The sequence below is a fragment of the Pseudonaja textilis genome, chromosome 1 (assembly GCF_049901715.1).
Source record: "Pseudonaja textilis isolate UNSWEBS1 chromosome 1, rPseTex1.2, whole genome shotgun sequence".
NCBI lineage: Eukaryota > Metazoa > Chordata > Lepidosauria > Squamata > Elapidae > Pseudonaja > Pseudonaja textilis.
In genome coordinates, this window is record NC_141990.1 from 263290769 (window position 1) to 263306073 (window position 15305).

At 41.3% G+C, this 15305-nt stretch overlaps 1 protein-coding gene and 1 long non-coding RNA gene across 5 annotated transcripts in view; one reads left to right on the forward strand and one right to left on the reverse strand.

Moving 5' to 3' along the window:
* Positions 1 to 6003, reverse strand: part of CHRM4 (cholinergic receptor muscarinic 4) — a 43397-nt gene extending 37394 nt beyond the window's left edge. The window contains exon 1 of one of the 4 annotated variants that reach the window (XM_087921441.1): positions 4975 to 6003. Coding sequence is in view for 1 of the 4 variants with exons in the window: in XM_087921440.1 (XP_087777566.1) it covers positions 4975 to 5020 (46 nt within the window). In the remaining 3 variants the exon portion in view is untranslated. The remainder of the gene's footprint in view (positions 1 to 4974) is intronic. The other 3 variants (XM_087921440.1, XM_087921443.1, XM_087921442.1) reach the window with 3 other exon arrangements.
* Positions 4692 to 15305, forward strand: part of LOC148128177 (uncharacterized) — a 52818-nt gene continuing 42204 nt past the window's right edge. The window contains exon 1 of the long non-coding RNA XR_015740960.1: positions 4692 to 4852. This is a non-coding gene — a long non-coding RNA (uncharacterized LOC148128177). The remainder of the gene's footprint in view (positions 4853 to 15305) is intronic.

Here is a 15305-nt window from a genome sequence, read left to right on the forward strand (position 1 = left end):
ACTACATCCCATATAATCAACTCTGTGTGTGTGTGTGTGTGTGTGTGCCCGTGTGTGTAAGGCATCATGCTAGAAACCAGGAGACTGTAAATTCTAGTCCTGCCTCAGCCATGAAAGCCAACTGGATGACTTTGGCAAGTCATTCTTTCTTAGTCTAACAGTTAACCCATCTCACAGGATTATTGTTGTGGTAAAAATAAGAAAAGGAAGGTATATTATGTACATTTGCCACCTTGAGTTAGTTATAAAAATAATGAAGGTGGAGATTGGATGGATGGATAGATAGATAGATAGATAGATAGATAGGTTTAGTTAATGCTGAACTACAACTCTCAACAGAGCCACACCACCTGTAGAAAATAGGAGCTGTATCCAGCCTTCCAGAGAGGGCCTCTGGAGAAGACATTTTAAAATATGATATTCTCTTATAGTCAATTTATGAAAGGTTTAGAGTACGTAGTCAGATGTTTATTAGATATAGTAACCTCTTGGTCAACAGGAAATCTCTTGCGATGTTATGCAATTTACCAGTACTCTTTTGGTGTTGAAGAAATAGGTACTTTCTGCAGAGAACAGGTGGGGGCTGTTCCCAGAATTTTTACTTCTGACGCTCTCACCCTGATTATATATTGGCAGGAGAAGGGACTGCATTTGTGACTTGACTGGGCAAAATGTGTGGGGGGATTAGAACTATTCTTTCTACAACACACAACTTAATTTGCTCAGCTAACCAATAGCAGCCAATGACTTGTGATCATGTGGGCCAGAATCGATTTGGTAGGAGCACAATGGTATGCCTGAGAATAGATATGTTTAAGTTCAGACACTTGAGTAATTATCTCTTGAAGAAGCAGTTGAACATGTGCTTTACCCCATTTTTGTTTCTCTTTGCCTTTTCTTATGAAAATAGTGGATCTGATTCTATTAGTGGCATGAGGTGTGCCGCCTCTTTTATTCTATTTGATTCTACCTAGAATTAAGGCACAGCATTTGTCAAAAGATCTGTACCTTGTAATTTGTTGTCTAGCACATGGAGCCCTTTATAGAATATGGGCTGCTTTGCCAAACTGAAACTAATATTGCTTTCTTTATCAGTAGGACTTTGTTGTTATTAGGAGCTTTCAAATAAACCAGGAATTTATATTTACCAATTGTTTAGAGAGGGGGCTATGTAATATTCAAATAATTTAGACTAGATTAGTAAATGTAGATTATGAAACATAGGACTGTAGCTTTATGTGCAGTACTGAGAATATGAGCTTCTCAATAACTGTCCCTAGTTACAAATCCCAGATATATTTAGGAACAACATGACAATTAAACTAGTGTATAACCAGCATGATACATGCTGTAGATTTGGTGTGTTTGTGCCATATCCAGTTAACTAGGATTATTTTACAACTAACCAAACAGAACTGAGCAATATAACATTTTTGGTTGTAGCATATGCTGAAAACTAACACATTAATTTTTTATCAGATTTCCATTTGATAAATCAAATATATATGCATGTCTGTTTGTGCATTCTGAGTTAATATTCACTTGTCTCATGAACATGACAAAAAAGTTCAGTTTTTACCTTATGAATCAATTAATGAAAGCTTACGCAATTGAATTTTAAATGTAGCAACCTGAAAAATACAAGTTATTTGACACATCTCCAAATCCAGGTTATTTTTGGCAAATTAAGGTTCCATTTATCTTTAATTAGCCCAACTGCACATAAATATCTTCTAAACAATTGTCACATGGACAATTATTTTTGCATATGGCATTTGTATAATAAGAATGTATATATATTTGTGTGTGTGTGATTTTAGCACAAATATGTGTGGAATGGGAAGTAACACCAGATGTTTTTACTTTATGCCTTTTTATTCATGATCTTTTTCAGGTCCAACTTAATCAAGACTTCTACTTCCACCAACCCACTTTCTAAAGATCACCTTTCCCCAACTTGATGCCCTGTAGCTGTTTTTGAAGTTTGTTTTAAAAATGTATGGCCACTATTCTTGTCGCACATAACAACTATAATAATAGGCTTTGTATCATGCAATTCCAACAAAAAAGTGGTATTCAAAGCAGCTAACAATAACTCCAACTCCAATAACTCGGCTATTCATTGGACATACCAGCTGTGAGTGACATAATCCAATACATCCTGGGGGGCATAAAATTGAATAAAACTGATGTGCCATTACTAGCATCAACAGACTTCTGTGGAGAGATGATTGGAAAGTAACCAACCATCATCAACAGACTTTTGTGGGTAGATGATTGGAGACACTTATTATAAAGCGACATTTCTTTGGCAGAAAAAAGTAGAAGCAAGGTGGCTACTAAGATGCCAAGATATTAAGAGGCATTTACTGTCATGTCACTAAATTCTACACCTTTATAATGGGAAGCCATACAAAAGTATTTAGTAGAACACAAACTAAACCATTGTTCAAATAGGTTCATAGGAATGGGAAGACTGTGATTTTAGAACCTCATGTTATCTATGCTATCCAAGGCTACTTTGAGTCATCTTACATCCTTCTGTAGGAAGGGAGTAATGGCTTCTGGATAATGCCATAGTAATTAAAATACATATACAAATAAATGGATATAGTTCAAGGATGGGTCATGCGAGAAAAGAAATTTGCATCTAGATACCTTGGAAGTAAAGACTGGCAAAAATAAAATAATGCATCTGTCAAGAGAGGAAATAATTCACATTTTATTATTTCCAGACTACAATCTTGCATCTATTTACTTGTGAGTAAGCTTCGTGGAATGCAACACTACTGAGTTTTATTGAAAGAAATATACACCAAAATTTATTTAAAATATTACAGTTTATATCCTATTCTGGTGAGTTTGTTGAGCCAGCTTTTTAGTTTTGAAATGCAAGATGCTAGATGATACTATTAGCTTCCCCCCCTCCAAATATCCAAATACCCTTGCACTGAAAGTGCTTTTTAATAACTTATCAATTACTTGGCCTCTGGTTTTTAAATTAGTGCATTGTGATATGGATCATAAGTTCCTCTACAGCCAACCTTCTCCACCATATGTATCATAAATGCTTCAACAGGTACACAACTATGCATACAAATATGCTTGTGGGTGCAAGGACACCCACATGCTCCCCCCTCTTGCCATCAAAACTACGATGCTTGCAGTAAAACACAATATGTCGTGTTGAAGCTGATTATTTGCCCTTAGACTGAAATAGCTTTGCAAATATCCATGATCTGAAACCTTTGCCTCTCTCATATCTCCCCTCACGTAATTAAATCCACAAGGCTAATGTTATGATGCTTCTCTATTGCCGAAAATTATAGCTGAAATACCATGGAGCAGATAGTGCAAAAGAGCGCTCTTAAAATGATAAAAACAAGTAAACCTAATATCTATATGGGTCTGTAGTCACATTTACTAATGTAAGCTAGAAGTTCATTTGAAAATAAAGTCACATTGTTAATACTTAAAAGTGATTAAGTAATGAGTAAGATCAATGACTGTAAGTATCCAGACTTCCATGAGATCTATACAGTAGTGAATTCCATATATGTATTATACATTAAATGCTAAATATACTAATCAGATACTCTTATCTGTGTTTTTTTTTAAAGTTGGTCCTAGGGAGCAACATTCCCTACTCCTAAATGTCCACAGTGGAATGGAAATGAAAAAAGCAACTTAAACAAGCTAAGTCTCCATTGAGTAAAAAAATCAATTCCTTTTTATTTCATAGACACATCCAAGCAATTTTCTTGGCAACAGTATACAAATATTTGGGGGATTATTTTTTTTTAATCCCGATTTAAATGTTAGCCTAGTGGTATTTCCTAGTGGTCTCTCATTAAAGCATTGATTACTGTAAATCTGATCTTGCTTATCTTTTTGACATCCACCACAGTTGTCAAATTCTTCTTACTTGCGGCACTGGTTTATTCAAAAGGATAATCCATATTTACATAATCCTGGATCTGAAAATGACAACTCAGTCAAGGGACCCAGCATTAACTCTCTAATTTGGGGAAGTAGATAGGTTGTCAGAAATTTATTCTCTAATAAGAGATTTTTGCAAATTATTTTCTCTCTTTTCCATGGATTTGGAGAAAAAAGGGGAGGGAGAATCAAGGAGGGAGATAAGTCGAAGGCTCCCATGATTGCAAGGAGGGAGAGTTGATCCCTATAATTATTTCAAACTCAAGCGAACCAAGGGAACCATATTCTCTTTCAAATATGGAGTGAGATGGTGGTGGTTTGTGGATAAAGTTGTCGTTGTCCAATCATTTTTTTAAAAAATGCAGATATAATATCTCTCTTTGCAAATGAAAGCATTCTTTTACTTTACAGGATGAAATTCTGACCGTGAAGAATGCCAATAACTCTTATTCAAACTAAGCTGTCAGGTGTCTGTCCCCTTGGTTCGGATTGCAGCATCTGCTGCTGAGCCAACCCAAAAATCAAAGCAAAGGAGCCAGTCTATCCTACCCCACTCCTGCTTTTACAGGTTCCTTCCCACCCACCCACCCCAACCCCAGACTTCGGTTGAGCAAAGGGAAAATCTGGTGCCAACTCGCAATTCTCCTTGCTCCCTAATTCCACTCATTCCCAGATCTATTTGCCTTTTGGAGGTCATCGCCTCGACGCCACGTGACACCTGCTGCCCCCCCTCCCCCCTTGAACTTCGGGTTCTTTTAAGCAATGGCCCCGAATAGCTTTAGTCCTCGGCTTGGAGCAGAGGTCACTCCTGGATCCCCTTCGAGGCTCCCGCGGCTGAAAGAAGCAGGAGGGCAGCCCGACGTTGGACTCAGGCGAATTCCTTTCTTCCGGGCCGCCCGGGGGTTACCTCGAGGTACGCGGGCGGGGTTGAGTGACCGGTAATCCTGTGGCCCCCCCTTAAGGAAAGAAGGCTGGCGCGGCCGTCGGGTCCCCTCAGGCGGGGCGAGGCGCTCGCTTTGCCGGGCTAAAACTTACCAGCCATCTCCTCCCAGCGCTTCTCCGTGGCGTTCTCAAAGCCCATTGTCCTGCGCTTGAGTAAGCGAGCGTCGGTCAGCGGAGAAGGAGGTCCCCTCGCCCTCCGGGCTCTGCTTCCTGGGACTTGCCTCGGAGCATCTCGTCGCCCTTCACGCTCGTCTTCTCTGAGCCTCCACCCCCACCCCAACCCCTCAGGAGTTAGGAGCTCCCGGCTGGTCAAGAAGAAGGGAAGCTCCCGCGCGCAGCTCTCTCTCCCTGCCTCGCGCCGTCACCGCCGCCGCCGCCGTTGCCGCCTGCGGTTTCCCAGATGTGCTTCCCGCTCCCACTAAGAAGCGCGCGCGCCCCCTTTCCTCCTCAGCGCGAGGAAACCAGGGGGGCAGCCCAGGCAACATGATGTAATGGCACCTCACCCAATCAGTAGGGCGCCGCCAGGGCTACTTTTTGGCTCCTTGAGTAGCCAACAAGGGGGACAGGGGCCGGCGGGGGCAAGCCGGGGAGAAAGGGGAGGCCAGCAAGGGTCCGGAAGGCTCTCCTTGGCCACCCGCAGCAAAGTCTCGTCCAACTAACGATGAGCGGACCAGCCAAGACCCGCGACACTCTCCCCCCCCCCACGTCTGCCCCTTGCCCTGGCAGGTGAGGGAAGCACCACTATGTTGTGAGGAAGGAACCGAAGAGTTCCTTCCTCACAGAGTGAGGAACCGAAGACGCCGCTCAACCTTGTTTAAACAGAGCCTGGGTTCAGGGAGGCAAAAAAAAAAAAAAAGCCCGTGTCTCGTGCGCCCTGGGTAGAGAATAAAACAAGCCGGCTAAGCCTCTCTTAACTGGGCAGACTGGGAGCTCCCTTGAACCCGGACACCCTCGCTAAGTGAGGCGGAGGAGGAGGGACGCGCATCGTGGCATAGGAAAAGGTGTTGACCCGCCGACGGCTTTGCGCTCCTGACAAAGGGAGGGAAAGTCCCGGCCCGTTCCAGGGAGCCCTCGCGCGAGGCATCTGAGCGCTTTCAGCCCCGCTTAAAGGCTGAAGAGCCCGACGGGAGTTTGAGCCCTGGACAGCTACTCGCGAAGCGTGGCGGAATGCGCAAGCGCTCCCGGGCTCCGAAGACGCGACCGGGGAGGGAGCTGCCCAGAAGTCTTCGTTGAACTGGGCGGAAAAACGGGCGCGGCTGTTGTTTTTCTGCTCAAGGGCGGGAGACTTTTTGGGGAGCAGTGCAAAAGCTGGGCGCGGCCAGCCCCCTGGGTCAGAGATCTCGCCTTGGCCACAAGAGTTGAGAAGGGAGCCTGAGACTCCTCTCGTCTGTCATATGGGAGCCATTGTATTTCAAGCTTTCAAAAGACCAGGATTATAACGGGCGAGATATCGGAAGTGTCCGAAGGATCCACAGAAAGCAGAAGTGATTAGCTCTCTTTGAGAACAATCTCAATACCACGAGGACCCATGGCTAGCAAAGCTGTGGATTCTCGAAAACAGTGAACTTGTGGGAGTCCCTCAGGCTTCAGCAGCAGTATGGCAAGATGGATGGGAGTTCATCTAGAGCTGGGGTCTCCAACTTCGTCAACTTTAAGCCTGGTGGACTTCAACTCCCAGGATTTGCTTTGCTGGCTGGGGAATTCTGGGAGTTGAAGTCTACCAGGCTTAAAGTTGCCAAGGTTGGAGAGCCCTGATCTAGAGTAACTAGGACTTAGTATTTAAGTACCAATCATTGACTGGCTGATCATTGACTTACTACCCAGGATTTGAAAAAGGAAAAACTACTTAGCATTTATCCCACCATCGTCTAATGTTTTCAGGGCTGGGCAATTGACTTATATGGTTGGTTTGAGCTCTGAACCTGGCAATTTGATTTAAAATATTTCATCCCCATTCAAGGAGACATCTTCAGTGCATTTTGGAAAGTGCTTGTCCAAAGGGGAGTACTGGTCTTTAAATACCTTTCTGAGTCCTGATTGGCTGTTCGTTGGTCTTTAAATGCTGCCTTCGGGATTGTGGTTGATGTTGTTCTTTTATTCTAAGTGGTTGGTAGATTGGGTCAATTTCAGTGTGTCTGTTTATTGATCTATTGGTGGAAAACCAACGAAGAGCCATGCTGCAAGCAAAGTTATAACTCGATACATCATAAGAAATCAGTATGATGACCCCGAGCGTGGCACAAAGGCAACACAGTCACATAAGAAAGAAGAGTCCCATTAATACCTCCAACTTTGCCCCCAATGTCCAGGTTACCTTCAGCTGGAGAAAAAACTCTCCCAAGAACGATCTTTAAGTGAAGGAAATTCAGTCCGAAAACAAAGTACATACAGACTGTAAATAACAAACCACGCTGCAGCAATTAACTTGACAGGGCAGGATAAGGAATTGCAGACTTGAAAAGCCAACAAAACACACACAGTTGGGAAGATGCCAGGAACCTAGATAAGCCTCAACAATAACAGATAACTCACAATTTGCTTCCAACAAGTTGCTGTGCTCAGCTTTCCTTTTTAAATACTATGTTCCCAGCTGTAGCTAATGAAGGGAATCAGGGCCCTTTCCTACCCTGTAAGCCATGTAACTCTCATTGCTCCCTTCTCTGTTCCTCCCTGTGTGCCCTAGGATGAAGAGGGGTTGGGCCTGGGTCTTCCTCCGAATTCCCTCTCCCTTGCTCTACCTCTCTCCTGCTCTGCCCAGCCGGACTGTGGTCCAATTGTCATGCCCCTGTCAAAATCTGATTCAGAGAGGGAGGCTGAGCAGCTGACAGGGTGTGGGAAATTTCCCCAGTTTCTTCCACAGCCAACAGAGCCACACTCCCACACCCTGTCAGCTGCTCAGCCTCCTTCTCTGAATCAGATTTTGACAGGGGCATGACAATTGGACCACACCTCTGATGTGGTCCAATTGTCATGCCCCTGTCAGAATCAGAGGTGGTATTCAGCAGGTTCTGACCAGTTCTGGAGAACATGTAGCAGAATGTTTGAGTAGTTCAGAGAACCAGCAGAGAACCACCTCTGACTGGCCATCTATTCTCTGCCTCCTGAGTCCCAGCTGATTGGCAGGGTCTTTTGTTGCCTTGCGCAGGAGAACGCAGCTGGAAAGCAGGTTAGTGGGATGGAGAGGGAATGAGATTTTGCAGTATCCTTCCCCTGCCACACCCACCAAGCAATGCCATGCCTACCAAGCCATGCCACACCCACCAAGCCATGCCCACAGAACAGGTAGTATAAAAATTTTTGAATTCCACCACTGGGCACAGTCTTGTCTTCAAAGTCATGTCTTTTGGAAGCCCATAAGGGTGGTGAAAATCTCATCTCAGGCAGCATGATGCTCCAGAGAGCAGGAGCTACAGTAGAAAAAGCTCCTCTTCTGGACCCCACCAGTGAAATTCCTTTCAAAAAATAAATCCTTATTTTTAGAAAATGATCATTTCTGCCTTTTCTTTAATAAAGCCTGGAGTTTTTTAATTTATCTTTTGTCTTTAGGGTGTTTAAGCAATCCGGGAAGAAAAGCCCATTATTACTTGGAAAATAATTGCAGTGCCTAGAGAGGTCATCCTCTCCAAGATCTCCTAATGCTAAATGAGTGTTTAGCTTTAGCTTGTCCACCTAAATAGCAATAGCAATAGCACTTAGACTTATGTACTGCTTCCAGTGTGCCTTGCCTTTTAGGAAAGAAAAGTGCCAGCTGTCTTGGAGAAAAGTGTAACTGTAAATTTCTTCCAACAACACACAATTAGTTCTTTAAATAATATGTTACGTATATACAATATTGTTTCCTTGGTGGAAACTATCTACATCAACTTGTGGTTATTGAAAATGAGAGTGGGGAAAGGAAACATCCGATGTTTCTAAGTGAAGTGTGGTAAGGCCAAACAAAATTAGAATGGAAGAAGATGAAAATCCATAGTTTGCAAAATATTGAATATAACTTTATTTTAAATTATTCTAAGCTTTTCCCAACTTAAAGCCCTGACGTACAATTCCCATAATTTCTAGTCAGTATAGATATTGTTGCTTTCCAGGGTATGCAGATTTTAGTTGACTGAGATATTCTTGTCCTTTACAGTGATACAAATTCAACAACATTTGACACACTGTCATATATAAGGCTGAAATGAAAGGTTTTTCTCCTTAGAGTGGAGGCTGTTTTTAAGCTCATTTGAGCATGATAACAGTATCTTTGAATGATCGGCTCTTGTCAATTTTTTTTTACAGTTACAAAACAATATGGGGGTAATATTTTTTTAAAGCTATTTAAAAGTAATTTTATATTCATTTCCTTTTATATAAGACAGCTGAGATTAAACTTCAGGTTCCAAACCTCCTCCAACATTGCAGGCAAACTGTGGGGAGGCTTGCAAATTTGAGGACAGGGTTGTGCACACAAGAAGGACCATTAGTCAGAAAGCACATTCAGTCATTCTGGATAAGCCAGCTTGTCCAATCAAACCCAAACAGAAAACCTAGAATATAGCTTGGCTTCATCTTTGCTTGTGCCAACCTAAAGGTTTGCATCCATAATTGGATTATTATTATTATTAGTCAGAACTTTCCCCCTTCTGCTTAGACAACCAAGCAGCTTGCTTGTTCTGCCACAGCTTTAGCTTGTCCACCTAAATAGCAATAGCGCTTAGACTTATATACTGCTTCACAGTGCTTTACAGCCCTCTCTAAGCGGTTTACAGAATTAGTATATTGTTCCCAACAATCTGGGTCCTCATTTTATCCACCTTGGAAGGATGGAAGGCTAAGTCAAACTTGAGCCTGGTGAGATTCGAACTGCCAAGTTGCAGGCAGCAGAAGCACACTGCAGTACTACATTCTAACCACTGCACCACCGCTGCTAAAGCTGGATTGCCTTCAAAATTCACTCTTCTACCTGGGCAGCCTAACAGCCGATGCCTCCAAATAAAGTGGAATGCCAAGAACATGGCCTGATAGGTTACACAACGAACTCTGGATCATTGACAGGACTTGTTGCTGATCTGCCTAGACAAGCGAACAACAAAGCCAGTGTCTGCTACAGTAGCAGTTATAAAACAACAAGTCTTGACCCAAAACAATGTGGAATTATATGTACAAAAGGCCAGAGTATCCTTCCCATTAAACATACATGTGATTTTATTGCTTATTCCCAAGAAAAAAGTGTTATTTTATGAAATTGCAAGGTTCTATCATTTTTTTTTTATTTGATACATATACACTACATTTTAATTATTAAAAGTAAGTGGCATGTTTTTTTCTTCACAACCCTAAACTTAATGAAGTAATTGGTTGCATTCATATGGGGATCATGCAAATTCATGTTTATTGTTTTAGGAAACCATGACATCCACAGAATTGAGAATCCTGATATAGCCTGAAAACATAGCCTGAAACTTTTGGCATTTTTTTTAAGTACAATATATTTATAGAAGTTTTTCACAATAAGAGGGCAAACCATTGTGAACAAAGCACCTTTAGACTGGAAGCCATTAGCTTTTGTTCTATTTTGTTTTTAATGTGACATAGGAATGTACCGCGGACAGAGAGAGTGAGACAGAAAAGGAGAATGATAGGAATATATAGAGCAATTATATTCTATGGAAGAAAAAAACCTGCTCCAACCTGCTAATGCTGCAATGGCCCTAAAACAATTGAGAACTATATGTTACATATATACAAGTCTTCTTTGAGTTTATGTCAGCCCTAGCTAGCATGACTAAAAATGATAAGTGATGGGTATTGCAGGCCAAGAATGCCTGCAGAGTCTTATGCTGCCTACTCCTGATTTAAAGCTGTGCTCTTATAGGCTGGGCTGTGATACCCTTCCTCCATAAAATCTCTCTCTCTCTCTCTCTCTCTCTCTCTCTCTCTCTCTCTCTCTCTCTCACACACACACACACACACACACACACACACACACACACACACATGGTATCAAAGTCATGACACTTAGGATATTCTCCTAGGATGAAATACAATTCTTAGTAAATGCCTGAGTTAGGAGAAAAATCCTTCCTAAGGATCTGTTTGGCTGAAATGGCAGAACCTCACCATGACAAGAGAACTTGAACTATAAATCCTTTTGCTCTGGGACTAATGTTTCCTTCCAAATTTTATCATTTATTTCTCTCTCTCTCTCTCTCTCTCCTCTCTCTCTCTCTCTCTCTCTCTCTCTCTCTCTCACACACACACACACACACACACACACACACATAGGGGAGGGCTAGATTGTTTTTTTCTGCTCTGATTATTCAAATACTTCTTCCAGTGCAACAGATCAGGGAGATCACTGATGCTATCATAAAAAAGCAGTCATAATCCACAAAAGCGGCAGCTGCTCACATTTTAGAAGATGACACGTTGATCTGAAACCTGGCAATTTTACCTGACATTCATCTTAAATATTGATGAGGAATTTTATTCCTCTTTTTAGCTTCCCCAATGTACTTTCAGTTTTGGGGGAAATGTCATTGGAATTTTTCTGACAAAAGAGAGAGGGATATCAAACAATTTGCAGGGGGTTTTCATGGAAGCCTCTGGGCAGAGGATCTAGCTTAGGAATTCAATATCAAGTAGCTCCAGGAAAAAAAACTAGCCACAGATTAGCACCCTGGTCAGAGTCAGCCCAACTCACAAGAGAGGAAAACATACAGAGTGTCTTGAACCCTTTGTGATATTTGGCTCAGGTGTATGCATTTTCTTTTAATACATTTCCTCTTTTTTTCCCCCCAGGTTTTTATATTCTTGTGTGGTTTGCTTTACTGGCTGCCCTACTTGGGTAAAAATCTAGTATATAAAGCAAGCAGAATAACAGTTCAATTTAATGTCAAAGCAGGTCTAAGCCATGAGAGTAGGTAGTGAAAGTGCTAATATTTGGAAGTTCCCCATAACAGGGGTATCTATTTATTTTGAAGGGTCAAGTTAAAACTGTCGTTTTCTTTTAGCAGTCTAGAAAAATAACCCTTCACACCCACGCTACACAAAGTATTACATTGGTAGACTCATAAAGGCTATAAAGGGCCACTGTCTTTTCTATCTCTTGCTACATATGTTCTGAAAATCATTCACAATTTTTTTTCACCTTTCCGTATTTACATCATTTGAAGTGAGGGCTGAGTGCCACAAATCAGGGTATTATTCCTCAGTCCAAACTGGACCTATTACTTTTGCTTTTTCCTGTGAAATCCAGACTATGTATGTATCATAATAGTAGTATGGCAGGGGAAATTGTATTGCAGGTAGAATAAATTAGGGTTTTTTGTATTCATTTATTCATTCAATTGCTATAGCCGCCCAACTCAACCAAGTGTCTCTGGGTGGCTAACAATCCTGAAATTATAAAACAAAACAATTTTAAAAAAATTAAAACAACAAAGACATCCACAAAAAGAAATAGCAAACAGCAGCCATGATGATTAATCAAACATTGGTAATGCCAAGTAATGGGGCCCTTAACACCTTTTGAGCCCCAAGCATGGGCCCATATATAGCCAAGTTTTTAAAGCTTTGTGAAAAACCAACAGGGTTGAAGCCATTCTAATCTCCTACGGGAGAATATTCCATAAGGCAGGGGCTACAGCCGGGAATAAAACAAACAAACTATCTTCTAGTTCCCACCAGTCAACACTCTTTGGTTGATGGGATCTGCAGCATGGCGAAGCTGTTGGATCAGATTGGATAGATAGAAACTCTTGGGAAAAGATGGTCCCTCAGACAACTTGGTCCCAAGCATATAGGGCAGGGGTCCCCAAACATGGCAACTTTAAGACTTGTGGACTTCAACTCCCAGAATTCTCCAGTTAGCTATGCTGGCTGAAGAATTCTGGGAGTTGAAGTCCACAAGTCTTAAAGTTACCGATATAGAGCTTTAAAGCATATTGAATTGCACTCAGGAACACACTGGCAGAGAGTGCAGATCCCAGAGTAATGATGTTACATGTGCCATGTAGCCAGCACCAATTATGGCATGTGGTTAATACAGTTTTCAAGGAGAAATACAGCCTCTCTGTTTAAAAAACAAACTAGGGCCTGCTGCAACAAAATGCTATTTTTTTCAACCATTTATTAGCCTCTTAGCTTATGTTCTTTTGGTTAAAAAAATGTTAAATAAATTGATGGATCAAAATAAACAAAAATATAGAGTCCTTCTTCATGACATCTCTTACAGATATCCCAAACATTGGTGTCAGAAAATTTAAACGTATTACTTTCTCCATTTAATGCAATTCAATTAGCAGAGAATACAAATGGGCAAACGTTCTGTTAAACAAGAAAGGTGCAAAAAGGGGAAAAAAGGAACAGTCCCTAACCAACTCCAGTTTTTTTCATTTCAGTGAAATGTGCTTAGGCGAATGTCCTGGTTGATGGTTGCCTCTGATCTTCCTTCCACTCTCCTGTCCTTTATGGCTTTCAAAACAAGTCACCAGAGGCAGCTGCTCTTCCATGTTTTATTCCAGGACTTTCCAAGCAAGAGGCAGGACTCTGGCAAGTGTCAGCCCCAGAACCTCTCCTGTGAGAAACTGAGTAGATTCTGTGGAATCCTATTAAACTGACTTGTCAGTTTTTCAAGACCCCAGAGTGTAAAGATCAGGGAGGACTATGCTTGCTGTCTCAGCTGTTCCCTTCTTTGGACTTTCTTGCCCTGAAAGAAGAAGATATTTCTGAGTCACTGCCAAGATAATACCATATTGTAATTGAGGCCATTTTCACTCCTGTCACTTTGTCAGCACTGGAAGCTTCAAATGCATCATTCTGTCTCTGGAAAAGGTCAGGCATAGAATCTGCTTGCTACAGCTCCTTGTGTGTTGCTCTCTGGTGACTCGGGACAATCATCTATCTTCTTTGGACACTGGGCAGACCACAGAAACATCTCTGTTGTTCTCACCACCAGCAAGTCACACGTACTACTCAGCCTCAAGGAGGGAGACGGTGTCTTGTCCACAAGACAATAATACAGAAAACTGGAGTAGTGCAGGGACCAAATGAAACGTGAAAGTCCTCGGTCTAGAATTTGTATTATTGTATTGTATATTTAATCTGATCTAGCACATAATGGCAGCCATCCTGAGCTACTAATTCCCCCTGGTGTTTTAATTTTAATTGGTGATGTTTTTTCCATCCTATTTTTCTACATCCTGTTGTTACTTTGCTTTGTGTTTTCATGTTGATTTTACTGGTTTTATCTTGTTTTATTTTGGAATTATACAGTAGTGTATTTACTGTATACAACTGTCAGATGCTATAAAATGATACCATAGTAAAGAAATACTTCTAATAAATTAAATAGTTTTTACCCCAATGATTGTATAAGTGAAGGGTACTAAGTTATTCCCCTGCTTTATCTTCCTTTCATATCCTCCATTGTGTCAATATTACAGCCATTATTCTCTGCAAGACAGAAAATGGGGAAGATTAAGTCTAAGTATTGGAAACTGTCATAGGTAACTCAGAAACTGGGAATCAGCTAAGCCAGGGACCTGAAGCTGACAATTATGTCAGAATTAATATGTATCTGTGCATCTTGTGTTTTAGATATTTCAAACAGGGTATTTTTATAGCTCTTATTATTCAGTGGGACTCCCAAACCTAAGAACAGTTGCTGAAAGAAGCAACCAACATGAATTGAAAGGATTCTGGATTCAACTTCTAGTGACAGGTCTCCTTAAGAAACACCTAATTCCTCTCTTGTTCACCTCCTTTGATACTACAAATCATGTCATTTTCCTGCTGGAATGAACAATAAATTTGAGTTTGCAGGCAATAATACCAATACACAGAATCTCTCTCAGCATTTTAGTGAGTCATCTCACAATAAAAGTCTTTGGGAAGAAAAGAACCATCAGAAGAACCACTTTGCCTTTATGGAGGATGAGTGGGCCTTATAGCTTTATTGTCATGCACAGTTTAATGCTGGGCTAGCAATGCCAAAGAAAGCATCACTATTTAAGCTTCAATTATTCAAATGTATTCATCCCCATCTAGATATCTCTAAGATAAATTGCACCACACATCTCCTACTATCCCCAAACCCTATGTTGAATGGAACAATAGAAGTTGTCTAAAATATATGAACTGCCTCAGGCTGAGGAAAAACCGTACATATACTATAATTCTCCCATGAGTGATTACAGTAACTCCAGTAGATGAGGTCAGCTCATCTGGCAGCAAAAATAAGGACAATCAAAACCATGCTCCTCAGTATCTAAGACCTAATTACTTTGATACATAATTGATAAGCCACTGAGGAGTTAGCCCAAATTATAGACACAATAAGCATATTTACAGGGATACCTGAAGTTGTCTTATGCTGTACTGAGTCAGACATTGGTCTATTTCATCCCTCTCCAATTTGGTGTCCTCTAGGAATTTTGGATCCC